This window comes from Onychomys torridus, chromosome 9 (assembly GCF_903995425.1).
Source record: "Onychomys torridus chromosome 9, mOncTor1.1, whole genome shotgun sequence".
Lineage (NCBI taxonomy): Eukaryota > Metazoa > Chordata > Mammalia > Rodentia > Cricetidae > Onychomys > Onychomys torridus.
The window spans coordinates 40,227,586-40,245,638 of record NC_050451.1 but is presented as its reverse complement, the minus strand read 5'-3'; the positions used below and the strand labels follow the sequence as shown (position 1 = coordinate 40,245,638).

The following is an 18,053-nucleotide window of genomic DNA, read 5'->3' as shown; positions in this document are numbered from 1 at the left end:
TTTCCATCCACAATGCTGAATGCCTCTTACCATCTTCAGTATATACTGGAATCCCAGAAGAGCAAGCTCAGTAACCAGTGAAGAAATGCATTATCAGCGTGAAAGGGTGGACTTTCCCGCGAGAGTAGGACAAGCAGGTAAAGTTAAGACCTCTCTCCCCTCATTTCCTTTTATGTAAGATGACATCAGAAGTTTCCAGTATCATCTCTTACTGTCCACTGCATCTGATGTTTTTCTAGGCTTCTTGTGCTGATAGCTCTTTCTGTAGATTTTGATCATTTTCTTCTATTGAAATTTCTTATTAAAAAATTTTTCTGTGTTTCTCGTGAAATATTCTCCTATGCCCATAATTTGAAATTTTGTTTTTTTCATGGTATTACATATTCCATTCTTAATTTTAATGTGTTCCTGACCTTAATTGAATGATCCAATCAATATCTGTACCCTATATTCCAGCTTTGATTTTTTTTTTTTTTGTTTTGTTTTTTTTGAGACAGGGTTTCTCTGTGTTAACTTTGCGCCTTTCCAGGAACTCGCTTTGTAGACCAGGCTGGCCTCGAACTCACAGAGACCCACCTGCCTCTGCCTCCTGAGTGCTGGGATTAAAGGTATGTGCCCCCACCGCCTGGCGATACTATATTTTAAACATGATCCATACTAGTAGTGAGGGTTTCCACTTAACTTTCAGTTTGGCTTATTGAGTTTTCATTTCAATATCATTTCATTTGGGTTTTTTCTTCAGGAATCACGTCTCTATTAAATTCTGTTTTACATGCTTGAATTGACTTCCTCATTTCATTCAGTTCTTTTTCTTTGCTCTCTTGGAGTATACTCATGTGCAGCTGAAGGTTTTCCTGTGCTTGCCCGGCACCAAGGACCCCACAGCCACTTATAAAATTATCACTCAGAAACTTATATTAATTAAAACTGTATGGCCTAATGGCTCAGAATTCTTGCTAGCTAGATCTTACTTCTTAAATTAACCCATAATTCTTATTTATGTTACCCACGTGGCTTGGTGTGGCAGGGTCCTGTGCTGTTGTTCCCTTTGTAGGAGGGGGCCAAGTAGGCTCCGAGTCAAACCACACAGACTTGGGCCGAATGTCTAAACAACAAGCTCAGTTTATTCAGGAAGAGGCAACCCTCATATACCCTCCACCTCATCCTGGGGGAAGGAAGGTCTGATGGATATGCATCTGCTGGTGTGACATGGCTGCCTCTCATTGGTCCAGGTCATCTCAGATCATGGCTCAGATGCTGTTGCTAAGGCCCTTAGGCAGACCCAGGCTGGCTCACAGAAAGTTATCTTTTTTACTTGTTTGGGCCGGATGGCCCACAAGCCTGTTAGGGATGAGTCATCCCACAGGTTTGGTATTTTTTTCCCAGTCCTGCCATCACATTTTGCTTCCTCTGTGTCTGGCTGGCAACTCCTGACCCATCCCAGAATTCTCTTCTTTGCTTGTCCGCTTACACTTCCTGCCTGGCTGCTGGTCAATCAGCACTTTATTTATTAACCGATCAGAGCAACGCATTCACAGCATACAGAGTAATATTCATAGCACTCATGTCTTTTGGCATTTTTTGAGGTGGGGGCGAGTTATTTGAACATGATTATAGCGATTATTTGAACTTTTTTCTGTATGGAAGTTATTCAAAATTATTCTCTTTCTACTCATTACTATAGGATTAGGCTTATGGGGGAAGACACGCTATTTTTATTTTTGTTGCTTTTGCTTCATCACTGTGTTTTTTACATCTCCAGCCATTTTGTTGGTGGAGGTGTTTTTAGTTATTATTATTTTAATGTTCATATGTAATATTTTTGATGTTAAATATAATTTAAAAATTTCTTTCTATTCCCTTTCTTCTCTCCAATCCTTCCAATGGAACCCCTTTGCTCTCTCTCAAATTCATGGTTTCTATTTTTTAATTGTTACATACACACATATTCTTTCTCTTGAGTATATATATATATATATATATATATATATATATATATATATATATATATTCTGATCAGTCTTCATGCATATTTCTTGGCTGAGTTTTTCTTTTTCTCTTTTTAAGTAAAGTATTCTTTCAGTTTGGGTGTTTACAATGTTCAGTAGAGAATTAATTCATGTAAGAGTTGAGATGTTGCCAGGCAGTGGTGGCTCACGCCTTTAATCCCAGAACTTTGGAGGCAAAGTCAGGTGGATCTCTGTGAGTTCAAGGCCAAGGCCAGCCTGGTCTATAGAGTGAGATCTAGGACAGGCACCAAAACTACACAGAGAAACCCTTTCTCAAAAATCAAAACCAAAACCAAAACCAAAACCAAAACAAAACAAAAAAGGCCGGGTGTGGGGGGTGTGGGGGAGAACCAAAACCCAAAAGAGTTGAGATGTTGATTTTCTGTACATGATTGGTATTTATTCTGAGGCTTAAGTCCTTGTCTTCCTCTTAGGGTAAAATATTGTTCTGGGTCAGATCACAACTTCTATCTGGGTTTTCAACTTGTGCTAGTAGTTGTGAAATTCCCTATGTCTGTGGACCTTACTTGGGGACAGCTGAAGTTTTGTTCTTATACTGACAGCACCAACTACCAGTGATTTTTTAAAATTTTATAATTAATTTAATTTTACATATTTATTTATTTATTTATTTATTTATTCGTTTTTATTTAACAATATTCTCATACAATGTATTTTCATGTGCTTCAAGATCCCTAACACCTTTTGGATGCTCCCTACCTCTTCACTCTCCCATCATTATGTTCTCTTCTCTCTTTTAAAAAGAAACTTTTTTAAAACTCACAAAAAACATAAAAATAAAAATCAAAGCAAATAATCAAAAGACAAAGAAAACCCAAAACCATTGATTTAATTTAATATTGACCAACCACTCCTGGACATGGGGACTGCCCTGGAGTAAGGTTTATATACCTAGTTAGACTCCATGAGGAAAAAACCCCCTGATTTTCCCTTTGCCACTGAAGACCCACTGCAAATTAATGAAATTAATGATACATAGATAGATAGGTAGGTAGATAGATAGATAGATAGATAGATAGATAGATAGATACTTAACCTTTTGGTTAAGGATAGGACCCTGTATCTACTTTCCCTATGCAATGCTGCAACCCCATCTGGCTTAACATGTGTAGGTCCGGCTTGTACCATCACAGCCTCTGATAGTACATATGTGCATTTCTCCTGCTTATCTGGAAGACACTGGCTTTTCTTTTCTTTTCTTTTCTTTTTCCCCCCTTTTTTGGATCCACCTCTAGCTCTTAACAGTCTTCCTTCCTCTTCTATATAGATCCATGAACCTTTTAGGGATGGGTTAGATGAAGATATAACATATAGGAGTGAGAGAGCCAATGTCTCTCACTCTTGGTGGATTGTGCATTTGTGGGTCTCTTAGTTAGTTCTCATACTAAATGAAGAAACTTTTCTGATGTGTGTTGAATGAGGCACTCATCTATGGGTATAGAATTATTACATTAGTTAACTTTTATTTCTATGTTCCTTTAGCAGAATAGTAATTGTAAGCTTTCTCCTGGTCCCATGACCTATCTATTCCTGGTACCTTAGCTGTGTCAAGTATGGGTTCCATCTCATCGAATCTGCCTTAAATCCAATAAAAAGTACTTAATTTCTCACATAATATAACATTTGTACTACTCAGTGAAAGAGGTATCTTGATAGAGGGAGACATCATGGGGATAGGGAGAAACCTGGTACTAGGGAAATTCCCAGGAATCTGCAAGGACGACCACAGCAGAGACTACTAGCAATAGTGGAGAGGGTGCCTGAGCTGGCCTACCATGGTAATCAAATTTGTGAATACCATAACTGTCATCATAGAGCCTCCATCCAGTAACTAATGGAAGTAGATCCATAGCCAAGCACTACACCGAGCTCCAGGAGTCCAGTCAAAGAGAGGGAAGAAAGATTATATGAGCAAGGGGGGTGGGTCAAGATCATGATGGGGAAATCTACAGAGACAACCAAACCAAACTAGTGGTAACTCCGGAACTTTAGACCAAAAACTATGGAGCCTGCCTGGGACTGACTGGACTAGGCCCTCTGCATAAGTGAGACAGCTTTGTAGCTTGGTCTATTTAAGGAGCCCCTTGTAGTGGGATCAGGATCTATCCCTGGTGTATGAGCTGGCTTTTTGGAGCCCATTACCTGTGGTGGGACATCTTGCATACCTTTATACATTGGGAGGGGCTTGGACCTGCCTGAACTGAATGTACTAGGCTTTCCCGACTCCCTATGGGAGGCCATACCTTTATGGAGGAGGGGACCAGTGGGTTGAGGTGAAGGGTGGGGAGAGCAGGAGGAGGGATGAGAGGGTAATCTATGGTTGGTATATAAAATGAATAAAAAACTTAATTAAAAAAGCAAAATAAATAAATAAAAACAACAACAACAAAAACAAAAAATCACCCACCCCCAAAAATGTGCTACTATTAGACTAGTACACCATGCAGGACAGTCACTGTAGCAGGTCTCAGAACATTTAACTGAGTGATTACCTTTCTCCTGTAGTAGCATGCAATGTATCTTCCAGCACCATGAAGGCTAGTAAATGGGAATGAATTTTCTATTTAGGTACTGGTTGAACTTCTCAGTGATTGAAGATGTAAGTGAATATTGTTCTCAGAAATAAGGCCTTACTATAAAGTTATAAAGAGCAGCCAGTAGTCTTGACACTAGTCTATGAGGTTTTAACTTGATAGCATAAGATGTCTACTTGGGGGCACTATCTCCCATAATATTTGATCACTCCATTAATATTTCTTCCATATATTTCTATATATGGAAACTTCTGCTGTAGTGAGATTACACATCGTTTTTCAAATGGCTTTTGGTGTTTGTCATCCTCCCCATATTTTCTCCTTTATTCTTCTATCCTATCTCACTCCTATTTAATATTTCTGTTTTAGTTTTCCCTTTATCTCTTATTTGCCATTCCATGGGAGATCCCATCTTATCCATTGGTTCCTTACTAGTGACCTAACCTCTATGATGATTCAGAATGCAACACATACATCAAAAGCTTAAAAGCTTACATATGAAAGAAAACATGCAATACTTGTCTTCTTGGGTCTGGATTACCTCACTCACATTGATATTTTCAGGCTCCATCCAATTGCACACAAACTTTTACATTTCATTTTTCTTAACTGCTAAGTAATATAAATGTATGTCATTTTGTTATCCATTTATTAGCTTATGGACATCTAAGCTATTTCTAATTTCAGTGTATAATGAATAGAACAGTAACAAAAATGGATGAACATGTATCTATCTCTGTGGTGGGATATAGAATCCTTTGGGTATATGGATCTGAGGAGGATCTCTTCCTAGATTCCTGAGGAACTGCAACAGTAATTTCCATAGTGCCTGTGCCAGTTTGCAGTCCTACCAGCAATAAAGTGTTCCACTTTGCCTGCATTTTCATCAGCACTTGGTTTATTATTAATCTTAGCTATTCCAATTGTGCAAGATGAACTTCCAAAGCAGTTTTAGTTTTTCTACTGGCCAAAAATATTGAATTTTTCATTAATAAAGTGTTTCTCTGTCAGTTGTATTTCATCTCTTGAGAACTGTCTAATTAGTTCTGCATTCCATTTTTTCTCCTTTTTTATTTATTATATTTGTGTTTTAATTTTACACATCAGCCATGGGTTCCCCTGTCCTCCCCCCTCCCGCCCCTGACCCCACCTTCCCCCCAGCCCCTCCCCTCCATTCCTATTTCCTCCAGGGCCAAGACTCCCCTGGGGATTCAGCTCAACCTGCTAGATTCAGTACAGGCAGGTCTAGACCCCTCCTTCCAGGCTGAGCAAAGTGTCCCTGTGTAAGCCCAAGGTTCCAAACAGCCAGCTCATGTATTAAGGACAGGTCTGGGTCCCACTACCTGGGTGCCTCCCAAACAGTTCAAGCTATTCAATTATCTCACTTATCCAGAGGGCCTGATCCAGTTGGGGGCTCCACAGCTTTTGGTTCATCATGAGGTTTGTAGGCAAATGGATGGATCTAGAAAAAAATCATCCTGAATGAGGTAACCCAGACTCAGAAAGACAAACATGTATGTACTCACTCATAGTATGATACTAGATGTAAAACAAAGATGACTAGACTGCTACACAACTCCAGGGAGGCTACCTAGAAAATGGGACCTTAGGAGAGACACAGGCATCGCCCAGTGACAGAGAAATGGATGAGAAATGGACGACATTGGGAGTAATGAAGGGCAAGGTTTAAGGGAAAGAGAGCTTAGGGGAGCAGGAGATCCCAGCTGGATCAAGAACAGAAAAGGAGAACAAGGAATAACAGACCATGATAAATGAAGACCACTTGAGAACAGGAAGAAGCAAAGTGCTAGATAGGTCCCCAGAAATCCACAAAGATACCTCCTCTGTAGACTGCTGGCAATGACTGAGAGAAAGCCTGATCTGACCTAGTCTGGTGATCAGATGGCCAAACACCCTGACGGTAGTGCTGGAACTCTCATCCAATAACTAATGGAAGTGGATGCAGAGATCCTCAGCCAGGCCCCAGGTGGAGCTCCAGGAGTCCAGTTGTCGAGAAAGAGGAGGGACTGTAAGAGCGTGAATTGTTGAGCCCAAGATTGGAAAAAGCACAGCGACAAATAGCGAAATGAATGGAAACACATGAATTATGCATTCCATTTTTAATTTGATGTTTTTCCTCAATGTTGAATTTTTTTAGATCTTTAAAATATTCTTTTCGTTCATTTGACATACCAACCACAGATACCCCTCTCATTCCTACTCACTCTCTCCCTGCCTTGCCACCAATCCTGTTGTGATATATTGTGTACCCTAATAAACTCACCCGAGGATCAGAGGACAGAGCCAGCCATTACATTAGACATAGAGATCAGTCATTGGTGGTATATACCTTTAATCCCAGCACTTGAGATCTCATGCCTTTGCTTGGGAAGCACACATGCCTTTCATCCCAGGAAGTGACATGGCAGGACAGAGAAAGGTATATATATATATGGCATGAGGAAATAGGAATTCTCTCTCTTTAGGCTGAGGATTTCATAGAGGTGAGAACTAGTGACTGGCTACTCTGCTTCTCTGATCTTTTGGCTTTCACCATGATATCTGGCTCTGGTTTTTGTTTTTTTTTATTAAAAGGCCATCTAAGATTCAAACAACACCATCCCTCATCCCCTTCTCCAACAGGGTAAGTTCTCCCATGGCGGGACATCTAAGCCTAGTACATTCAGTTGTGGCAGAACCAAGCCCTACCCCCACTCTGCTTTGTCGGGGGTGAACAAGTTGTCTGACCATAAGTAATGGGATCCACAAAGCTGGCTCATGTACTAGGGTTAGATCCTGATCACACTGCCAACCACTGAGCCTCCTCTCCATCCCCTTTTTAGTTCTTTATAGATTTTAGATACTAAGCCCCAATTGGAGTTATAATTGGTAAAATTTTTCTGATTCTGTAAGGTGCCTTTTACTTTAACCATGGGTCCTTTGCCATGCAGAGGTTTTTCAGTTTCGTCAGGTCCTGCTTATTACTTGTTTGACTTACAGCCTATGTTATTCAGGTTCTCTACAGAAAATATTTTTTGTGTCAATGATTTCAAGACTTGTCCCAACTATGTTTTCTATCAGATTCAGGATATCTAGTCTGATGTTGATGTTCTTGATTCCTTAGGGGTGGAGTTTTGTGTAGGGTGACAAATATGGATTTATTTGATTCTTCTACATGCAGCAATCTAGTTTCACCACTCCCATTTATTGAAGATGTTGTCTTTTCTGGTGTGTATTTTTTTTTTGCTTCTTTAATAAAAATTGGGTATTTGTAGGTATGTAGAATTATGTCTATGTCTTCAAATTGAATCCTTGATAATGTATTTGTTTTTATGCCAATACTATACTAGTTTAATTTTATTACTATAGCTGTATAATACAACTTGAAATCTGGGGTGGCAATACTTTCAGCACTTCTTTTATTATTTAGGATTGTTTTAGCTATCCTGGATTTTTTTTTATTTTCTGTATAAAGTTGAAGCTTATCTTTTCATTTATGTGAAGAATTGTGTTGGACTCTTAGTGAGAATTGCTTGAATCTGTAGATTACTTTTGGTAGAACTGACATTTCCACTATATTAATCCTGTTGATCCAAGAGCATGAGGCATTTTTTCCATGTTTCTGGTTTTCTTCACAGTTTCTTCAGTGTCTTGAAAGTTTTATTAAACACATCTTTCACTTGCTTGGCTAGAGTTATCCCAAGGATTGTTTTGTTTTCTTTTTGGCTACTATGAAAGGTAATGTTCCCTAGATGTCTTTTTGTTATGTTTTTTATTTGTACATATGCCTAAAGATTTTAGTGTGTTGATTTGGTATTCTGCTACTTTCTGTAAGTATTTATCAGCTCTAGACATTTCCTAGTGTCATCTCTGAGGTCTTTTATGTATAAAATCATATCACCTGTAAGTATGGATACTTTGACTTCTTTTTCATAATTGTATCCAATGGATATCTTTAAGTTGTCTTAACTCTAGCTAATGCTTTTTGAAACAGTGTAGAGAGAAAGTCTTGTTCCTGGTTTTGGTAGAAATGCTTCTGTTTATTTGTTTACATATTTCTATTTCAACCACTTAAGTCTAGATTTTGATTATTTCTTGCTATCTATGCTTTTTTGGGTACTAATTCTTCATGTTCTTCTTGAGTGTTCAGGTGTGTCACTGTTACTAAAATAAGATTTCTCTATTTTTTAAAAATGTAAGAATTTAGAGCTATGAACTTGCTATATGTTCAGCACATTGTACTTCCTTCTCTTTCCTTGCAAAAAGTTTTTAGTTTTCTTGTTGAGTTTTATCTTGACCCAATTTTTATTCATCAGTTAGCTTTTCTTAGTTTCTAAGAGTTTGTGTTCTTTCTGCTATCTTCATTGTTGTTGAAATCTAGCTTTAATTTATGATGCCTAGATAGGATGTTTGGTAGTATTTAAAGTTTGTTATATCTGTTGAGACTTGCTTTGTGTTCACATATTGGTAAATTTTAGAGAAAGTTTTTGAGCTGCTGAGGAGAAAATATAGTGTTTGGTGGAATGTTCTGCACATGTCTGATAGGTCTAATTACTTTATGATGTCAACTCTTATGTTTCTCGGTTTTGCTTTTGTCTTGATGATCTGTCTATTTGTAAAAGCAGAGTATTGAACTCATTATCCACTATCATGATTTGAGATTAAATATGTAATTTTTTTCTGTGCTAGTGTTTCTTTTATTAACTTGGGTACACTAGTGTTTGATACATTAATATTTATATTTATAATATTCTTTTGGTCATGGCTTTTTCCTTTAATGAGTATGTGGTATTTTCCCCATCTCTTCTGATTAGTTTTGGTTAGGAGGCTAATTTTGTCAGATATTATAATAGCTACTACCTTCTTGTGTAGTTATTATAAGTTCCTTCTTGAGTCCATTGCTTTGAATACCTTTCTCTATATTTTTACACTGAGGTAAAATGTCTATTCACAATGGAGAAACATATATCTTGGGTGCTGGAAAGGTGGAACCTTTTTTCTAATACAGCCTGGTAGTCTGTTTCTTCTCATTGAGGAACTGAGACCATCAATATTTAGAGTTCTTAGTGAGCAGTGTTTATTGATTCCTGTTATTTTGTGAGTATTTTCCCCTTTTTTGATTTACTGTTCTTAGATTAATTTTTCCCTGTGACCTCTTAGTTGTAGTTAACCTGTTCAGACTTACATTTTCCTTCTAGTGCTTTTCTGTATAGCTGATTGGTAGATAGAAACTTCATACATTTTTTTCATGGAATATTTTTCTCCCTCTCCCAATTATGGTTGATAGTTTTGGTGGGCAGTGTAACCTCAGCTAGCATCTATCTTCTTTCAGAGTTTGTAGGACATACATGTCCTGGCTTTCACAGTCTCCATCAAAAAGCCCAGTGTTACCCTAATAATCATTAGTTGGTCTTTTTTCAGTATATCCCTTCTTTGCTCTATACATTTAGTGCTTTGGTTATTAAAGGATGCCATAAAGGAGTTACAGAGATTATCTTAAGTACAGTATTAGAAGAACATTTCCCAAATCTAGAAAAAGTTCAGCCCATCTGACTTGTATATATATATACAAGTGTATGTGTGTGTATGAGATTGAACAAATACAAAGCAGATAAGACCATCAAAGAATTTCTCCATGATATAATCTAGTTAAGACGTTATGAATAACAGAATTCCGGCTCTACAAGGAATACAAGCAGCCAGTGAGAAAGGTCAAATAAGTCAGTAAAGGAAGATCCATTGTTCATAATTTATTATATAAAAAACCAGGTAATTATCCCACAAATCATAAATACTCACCACACTAAATGTACTAAGCTGGTTGTATCCACATATCTGTGCAATTATACATGTGTGATAATTTTTTTTCTTCTTTTTTTCTTTTTCTTTTTCTTTTTCTTTTCTTTTTTTTTTTTTTTGAGCTGATAATTGAACTCAGGGCCTTGCACTTGCTAGGCAAGCGCTCTGCCACTGAGCTAAATCCCTAACCCGATAATTTTTTTTAAAGGACATGATTTTGCAATGGAATGAGAGGTGTACATGGGAGGGGTGAGAGGTATAAAAAAGAAGTGCAGATATGATGTAATTATATTGTAATGAAAATAATGTATATATTTATTTTTAAAGACAGAATAAGAAAAGCCTATTGCACAGAAACCTTTAAAGCCAGAAGTGCCTTCCAAGATGCACTCCAAGTCCCAAAGACAACTGTCCTACTGATTCTACTCAGCACAATTATTTAATAATATTTAAAAGAAATGAAATTTTCCCAGGTAAAAACAGTTGAGAGAAAGTTATGGATACTAAACCAGCTCTATAGAGAATACTAGAAGCAATATTTCAATATGAAGAAAATGATAAAAACAGCCAGAGACCACAGGAAACAAGTAAATAATTCCAGAATAATTAAAATTTACTTGAGAAAATAGCACAAAATCAACAAAATGGAAGAAATAGACAACTTTGAATAATAATCCTGAATATTAATGATCTTAATTCCCCAGTAAAAAACATGGTCAGACTGGACTAGAAAACAGGACCTCCCTTTTTACTCCTGCGAAACAACATTGCCTTAGGTAATTTTGGACTATTGTGAAAAAATATTCCAACCAAGGCAACTTCTAGAAAAAGAAGAGTTTATTTGGGTTAAGGATTTCAGAGGGATGAGTCCATCATATTGGGGAGGCATGGTAAAAAGCAGAAGACACTGTGTGAGAATAATAAGAAGAGAGACAACGTTTTCAAAGATAAACATGAAGTAGGGAGAGGGTGAACTGGGTGTAGGGCAAGGCTATATTACTTCAAAGCTCAGTAATGTACTTCTTGTGGCAAGACTGCACCTCCAAAAGCTCCTCCCCGAAATGCTACCACCTGAGAATGCAGAAAGTCCTCATTGCCACTTGTATGTTGGCATGTATTAGTTAAATTGTCTTCTACGTGACTTAAAGTGCACAGTATCTATTTTGAATTGAGATATGTAGGATAAGGGATGAAAGTGCAGTTTACTCTTCTGCGCATACATATCCAGTTTCCCCAATACCATTTGTTAAACGTGTCTTCCCTCCAATGTGCAGTATTTTAGGAGCCTCCTTATAAAAAATAAGTGGCCATAAATGCATGAATTCTAATCTGCTTATTCTATTATTTTCCATTGATCTATGTGTCTGCTTTTGTGCCAGTATCAGACTATTTTCATTACAACAGCTCTGGGCTATAACTTGAGATTGGGTATGATATTTCCTCTAGTATTATTAAATAATTTTTGAAAATATTTCAAATCTTCAATTTCCTGCATGATCTACAGTTTACTTTATATGTAAGTTACATGTGGAAGATGTACTCTAAATTGTTTATGAATTTATTCTAGAAAAATATATACAAAAATGGAAATTAACAGGAATGATTTGAGGTAATGTAAGAAAAAATAAGTTCCATTCAATCAAATGATTCTAAACTTATTACATCACCACCAGTTTACCAAGAATTTTATGGTTGCTGTAATCATGGCACCATGCAGACAGAAATATATCTCATTTCAGGGCCAAGAATTAAATGCAAGCATCTCTCTTGGTCACACTAAAGTTGCAATAGCCTTATTTTCTAACAACTCCCACTGAGGTTTGGATTCCCAGTACTCCCCAAAATCTGTTTCCAGTAATTGGTCCACATCTTTAAAGGAAGTGAAGGATACTCTGTAAAATAGGATGCAGGCCATTACAGAAAATAGAAAGCATATTTTCAATTTTAAATATTACTTTGAGTATGAAGATCCCCATACTGTATGTTAGGAAAGGTAAGTGAAAATATTGTAGAAAACAAATTCATTAAATGTATTAAGATGAAGATGGTATTTTAATTAATTATGTTAGCCAGAGGAAGGTTTTACGTTTTGAGGCACCAAATCCTCCAACTCAGAGCTAACTTAACATTACTTCTCAGTAAGCCTGATTAATAATTACAGTGAAAGTTGAAAGAGAATATCCTCTCAAGATTATACTGCAGAGAAAAAAAGTGTTATTAGATTTTTATTCACTAATTATGGTGAATATAAGCAATGTTATGTGGATAAAAGTTCATAAAACAATTAAAAATTACCGACTAGGGCTATTGTTCTTTTTGAGATTCAGGTGACTGACAGAGTACATAAATCTATGTGTATGTTCACAGTTTGAGAAGGAAAGAGGGTGATTTTGTGATCTAAATTGAATATTTAGAAAACATCTGTAAAAGAAATCCTTAGACCATAAATGGGAAAAAAGTGATCATTAGGTAAATGGAGAGATATAAGATGTTTTATTTTCAAATTAAAGAAGAAAATGTAAATAAATTAAGAATTTCATCATGAAAATTCTCCATAGTAGGAAAAGCAGAATAATTATTTTCCAAATAAATAAGGCAGCCAAAGGTATACATCCCAACAAAAGACTGCAATAAATGAAAATTATATTAGATTTGACTCTGCAACATGCTTTTGATTATCTCAGAGGGAAATGCATTTGCACAAGCAATTGGATAGTACTATAAAGATGCACTTAACACACTTAATCTTATAATTGGTCACATTTTATCATATTACATCCTTTTTTGTTTACTGACCATAAAGTCTATTCACATTTGAAGGTGCTAAATGGAAATATCCTTGATTTTGTTTTACGTAAGTCCTACACTAAGTTAAGGGTTTTTCTCATATAGATTATTTTCCTTTTAATCATGTATTTCTAGATTATAAGCTCTCTGCATAACTGTTTCATAAGAACAATTGTAATTAATTACATTTTTAAGATATCTCTTTTTGTGTTTGAATTGTATCTTCTAAGAAATTCACATGAAACATATGAGTTCAAAGAATATTTAATAATTTGATTATAAAATATATCCTTTCCATTTTGGAGGCATGTGGCATGTTAGTATAAACACAGATTCGGGTATCAGATTAACTAGTTTTTTTTTTGTTGTTACTGTTTTGTTTTTTGAGACAGGGGTTTCTCTGTGTAGCTTTGCACCCTTTTCCTGGAACTCACTTGGTAGCCCAGGCTGGCCTCAAACTCACAGAGATCCTCCTGGCTCTGCCTCCCTAGTGCTGGGATTACAGGCATGCACCACCACTGCCTGGCCAGATTAACTAGTTTTACATACTAGCATCTATACTTGTTAGCATATATACTTGTTATAAAATCATCAAAGTGTCAATAAATTGTATATCATATAGATTCCTTATATGTACATGGCAACAATAATACTTTTGTATCATGTATTTTCTATGAACACTAAATACTTGTAATGTCCATTATATATTTAGAATGAAGCCTAGCACTAAGCAATCAGTGTACTGTAATTAATAATGTTTTATTACTTCAAAAATTATGATATCTAAAGATCATAGTAAAGATAGTTTAGCAATAAACAAAGAAACACAAGCAGAATCTATACATAAAAACCGAGACACCTTGTTATTTGCTCCTAAACCAGCAGATGCAAACACATACATTTACCACAAGAACTCTTTGTTGTGAATTGGCAATGTGGCATTTGAGGACACAAGCTCAAAACCATCTGAGTCTGGGTCTGCATTTCTTTAAATTTTTAGAAAACATAACAAGAAGATTTAAATTTTTAAAATAAATTTGAAGATTGGTTTCCATGTTTAAATTGAATTCTACCATGTTTCTGTTTGTTCCAAAAACACTGGATAAAGAGCAATATTTTTACTGTTACAATTTAGTATTCCTTATTGATTTGAATAGCCTCACTGCAATGAATCTGAAGAACTGGGGGCTATGATAAATTAGAGGCAAAATAGTTATTACCATCTAATCTTTACTTTTATTTCTATGTGAACAAATGAATGGGACAAATGAGGATCTGCTAAAATATGTCATTTGATAAGATAAAATGATACAACTTTCTCTCAAATGCTTTCTATTTTGTATAAGAATATTGTTTTAAAATGTTGTGATATATAAAATCATTTCCAGTTATACTCTGATATGTTGATATGTTAAACATTACATGTTTTCAAATCATCAGTTGATATTATCAACAAATAGTAAAAATACAAACATACTGACAATAACTGTGGCTTGCTTTCGTTTTCCACCTCTTTGCATTTAAAGAATTTCCAGAAGCTTTCTGAATTGAATAAATGGATTATGAAAATGGATCATCTGTGACAGAATTTATTTTAGTGGGATTTTCTGGAGGCTGGCAACTTCAAGCTGTCTTCTTTGTGACATTTTCTTTGACCTATTTTGCTACTGTGGTGGGCAACATTCTTATTATAGTCACAGTGACGGCTAATGCTACCCTTCATTCTCCTATGTACTTTCTTCTTGGAAATCTCTCCTTTCTGGACATGTGTATTTCTACTGTCACAACACCAAAAATGATCAGAGACCTGCTTGCAGAACACAAGAGCATCTCTGTATGGGGCTGCATGGCTCAGATGTTCTTCATGCACTTCTTTGGGGGTGCTGAAATGACACTTTTAATAGTCATGGCCTTTGATAGATATGTGGCCATATGCAAACCCTTGCACTACAGGATAATCATGAGTCACAGGTTGCTGAATACATTTGTAATACTTTCCTGGACCATTGGTTTCATACACACCATGAGCCAGATGGTATTGACAGTGAATTTGCCTTTCTGTGGCCACAACATTGTAAATAACATATTTTGTGATCTCCCCCTGGTGATCAAGCTTGCTTGTATTGAAACAAACACTCTGGAGTTATTTGTCATTGCTGACAGTGGGCTGCTGTCTTTCATCTGTTTCATCCTCTTGCTTGTTTCTTACACTGTCATTCTGGTCACTGTAAGGCACAAATCACCTGGCAGGCTTTCCAAGGCTCTGTCCACATTGTCTGCCCATATAATTGTGGTCACTCTGTTCTTTGGACCGTGTATCTTCATCTATGCCTGGCCATTTGGTAGTTTTGCAAGCAATAAAATCTTTGGTATATTTTATACTGTTATCACCCCCTTACTGAATCCTCTTATTTACACACTGAGAAATCAGGAGATGAAAAAAGCCATGAGAAAATTATGGATCCAACAAGTTAGCTTGGTATAGAACTTATAAATTGATCTGTACATGATTACCATGGTTAGATAAATTAATGACTCTGGATAATGTATTGCTCTACTTTTATATTTAAGACACATATCAATAAAGAGAAATTGCTACTACTATATTTTTGTCTCATTCATAGTGATGGTTTAATGTTATTTTTCAGCATTTTTACTTTGCATATTTTCAATAATGAACATTTCCCTTATTTGAATTATCAAATCTAACAAAAAACTTTCATTAAAGATGTAATACAAATTTTGGTACCCTGACAATAAATATGGCACTATACATATATATGCTTTCATCAGACACAGAGTTTTAATGCAGACAGTCCAGTGTCAGGTCTGGCAGCAGGAATTATTTGGTCCTCTCTACTTTGGATGACAGTGACCTGCCCCAAGTGTGAAGACCCACAGAGGCTTGCTAGTGAGAATTTATTCAGGGTCATAGAATCTGAGCTTGCATTACCCAGCAGAACCCCATAATGGGATTATTTGACCATGGGTGTGGTTACCAGGTGTTTGGAAGTGTCTATGCTTGGGAGTATGTTATTTCTTTGATCTTGCAAGGGAGAGACCTTTTGCATCTCCCCTGGGCATAAATGAAGAGGCTGTTGGGTATTTACACTGGTTCTCACAAAATTATCCTGGGTTTCTGTTTTTCTTCTTGGCTAGGCCTATCTTTCTATCTAATATTTTCTTATCCCAGTATCCTGTCATAAGAACCCTTCAAAAGGTGGGAGCTGGCCTCCCACACCCAAGAGAGATTCAATAGCTTCTCCAAAGACAGGACTATCTAGAGTACCAAATTCACATGCTTATCTGAGATAAACAGTACCAGAAAGAACAGAAAAAGAAGGCCTATTACTTTTCCTAAGTTCCTGGAATTTGAACGAAGCTCAGACTTGGCTCTCTCATAGAAAAACCACTCTGACTGAGCAATTTTCAAGTATGTTTTTCCCAAGGAAGTGTTCAAGTGCTAACTCAAGGGACTAACTCAGGGCTATAACATAGAGGGCACAAGTCCCTTGTGCTCACAGATAGCAGCTTGGAAACCTAGAATTAGATGTAGTTAATAACCTAGTGATCTTTGGCTATCTATAAGGCCAGGAGTCAACAGAATTTCCCAGACTCCTGAGCACTGTTTCTCAATCAATAGAACCCATTATTATGAAAGAGGTCCCATGTACTGGCAAAAGAGTCTACTATTATGCTTATTCCTTCATAGACCTTTATCCTGACTGTGGTTTCTCAATAAATTGAAACCATCCTTATGGAAGAGGTCACACATACTTTGAAAAAGACATCTACTTTATAAAGGAGTTTTGAGGCAGTCATACTGACTTTATTGTAATGATTATCATGTAAAAAATTCCAAAATTGTACCATGCTTAAATATGTGAACAATAAACTGCTCAGTGTCAGACCCTAGAAATTTGAAACAAGATCACCTAACTAAGTTGTGTTGAACTAGATACTTTTCTTGCCTCATGCAGAACATTCCTTGGCCTGCCTTAGCAATTGCTGGGACACCACTTCTTATTGTGGAGAGGCAGACCAATTTCCCTTGGTAGTTTAGATCAATCACCCCGCCTAACAGCATTATTCCATTATTCATTAAGAAGACTGTTTGATTAGGGGCATTTGAAGTTCAAAATGGTCAAAGGAAGTCTGAGCTTCCAATTCAATGGAATATTTGTTATCTTTTCCAGCTAGAGCACTCTCAAATCTGAAACCAAAAATTCTAGGCCAGTAGACTATAAGGTCATTGGAACAGGAAACAAAAATTTTCCTAGTGTATAATTAGTCAAAATAGTGAAAGGAAATATTCCCATTTTCACTCCTTGATTCCTAGTCTCTTGAATCCTGGCTATGGGAGATGTGGGCCCACAGTAGCATTTCCTTGGCTGTGAAGTAAATTTCTTTGTCAGAAGCATTACTTTTTTGAACATTATGACATTGGATATTTTTTAAATCTAGGAATGATAGTTTTGCCAGATGCATTTAGTACAGAAAAGGCAAATTCAAAAGTAGAATAAGTATCTCTTTCAGTAAGGACAAAGCATTGCCATTTCTACAAAAGAATTGATTCAATATTGTCAACTTGTCTCCAGGTTATTGTCTGGTAACTCTAGAAAATGAAGCCATATTGGGGGCTTAGTAGATGTAGTGAGATCAGTCTTGATAAATGGAGATCTACCCCATGAACAATCTCCATCTCTTCCAACATGAGCACTTTTTTTCATGGGCTCATTAGGAAAAACATGAATAACTAGGTAATGAGGCTGACTGTTGACAGAATGTGTTATCCTATCTTCTTGATTACTGAGTTCCTCCTTAGCTGAAGTCACCTATTGGGACAAAGTATCTTCAAATCTTCTGCCCATTCAAAGAGATCTGTGCATATATTTCTCACAAA

At 36.5% G+C, this 18,053-nt stretch overlaps 1 protein-coding gene across 1 annotated transcript; it reads left to right on the top strand.

The window, feature by feature from the left end:
* Positions 1-14,705: 14,705 nt before the first annotated feature.
* On the top strand, positions 14,706-15,635 carry LOC118591629 (olfactory receptor 4L1-like). Its single transcript, XM_036200080.1, has one exon. It carries the CDS (start codon positions 14,706-14,708, stop codon positions 15,633-15,635), a length of 930 nt encoding a protein of 309 aa, XP_036055973.1.
* The last annotated feature ends 2,418 nt before the right edge of the window (positions 15,636-18,053 follow it).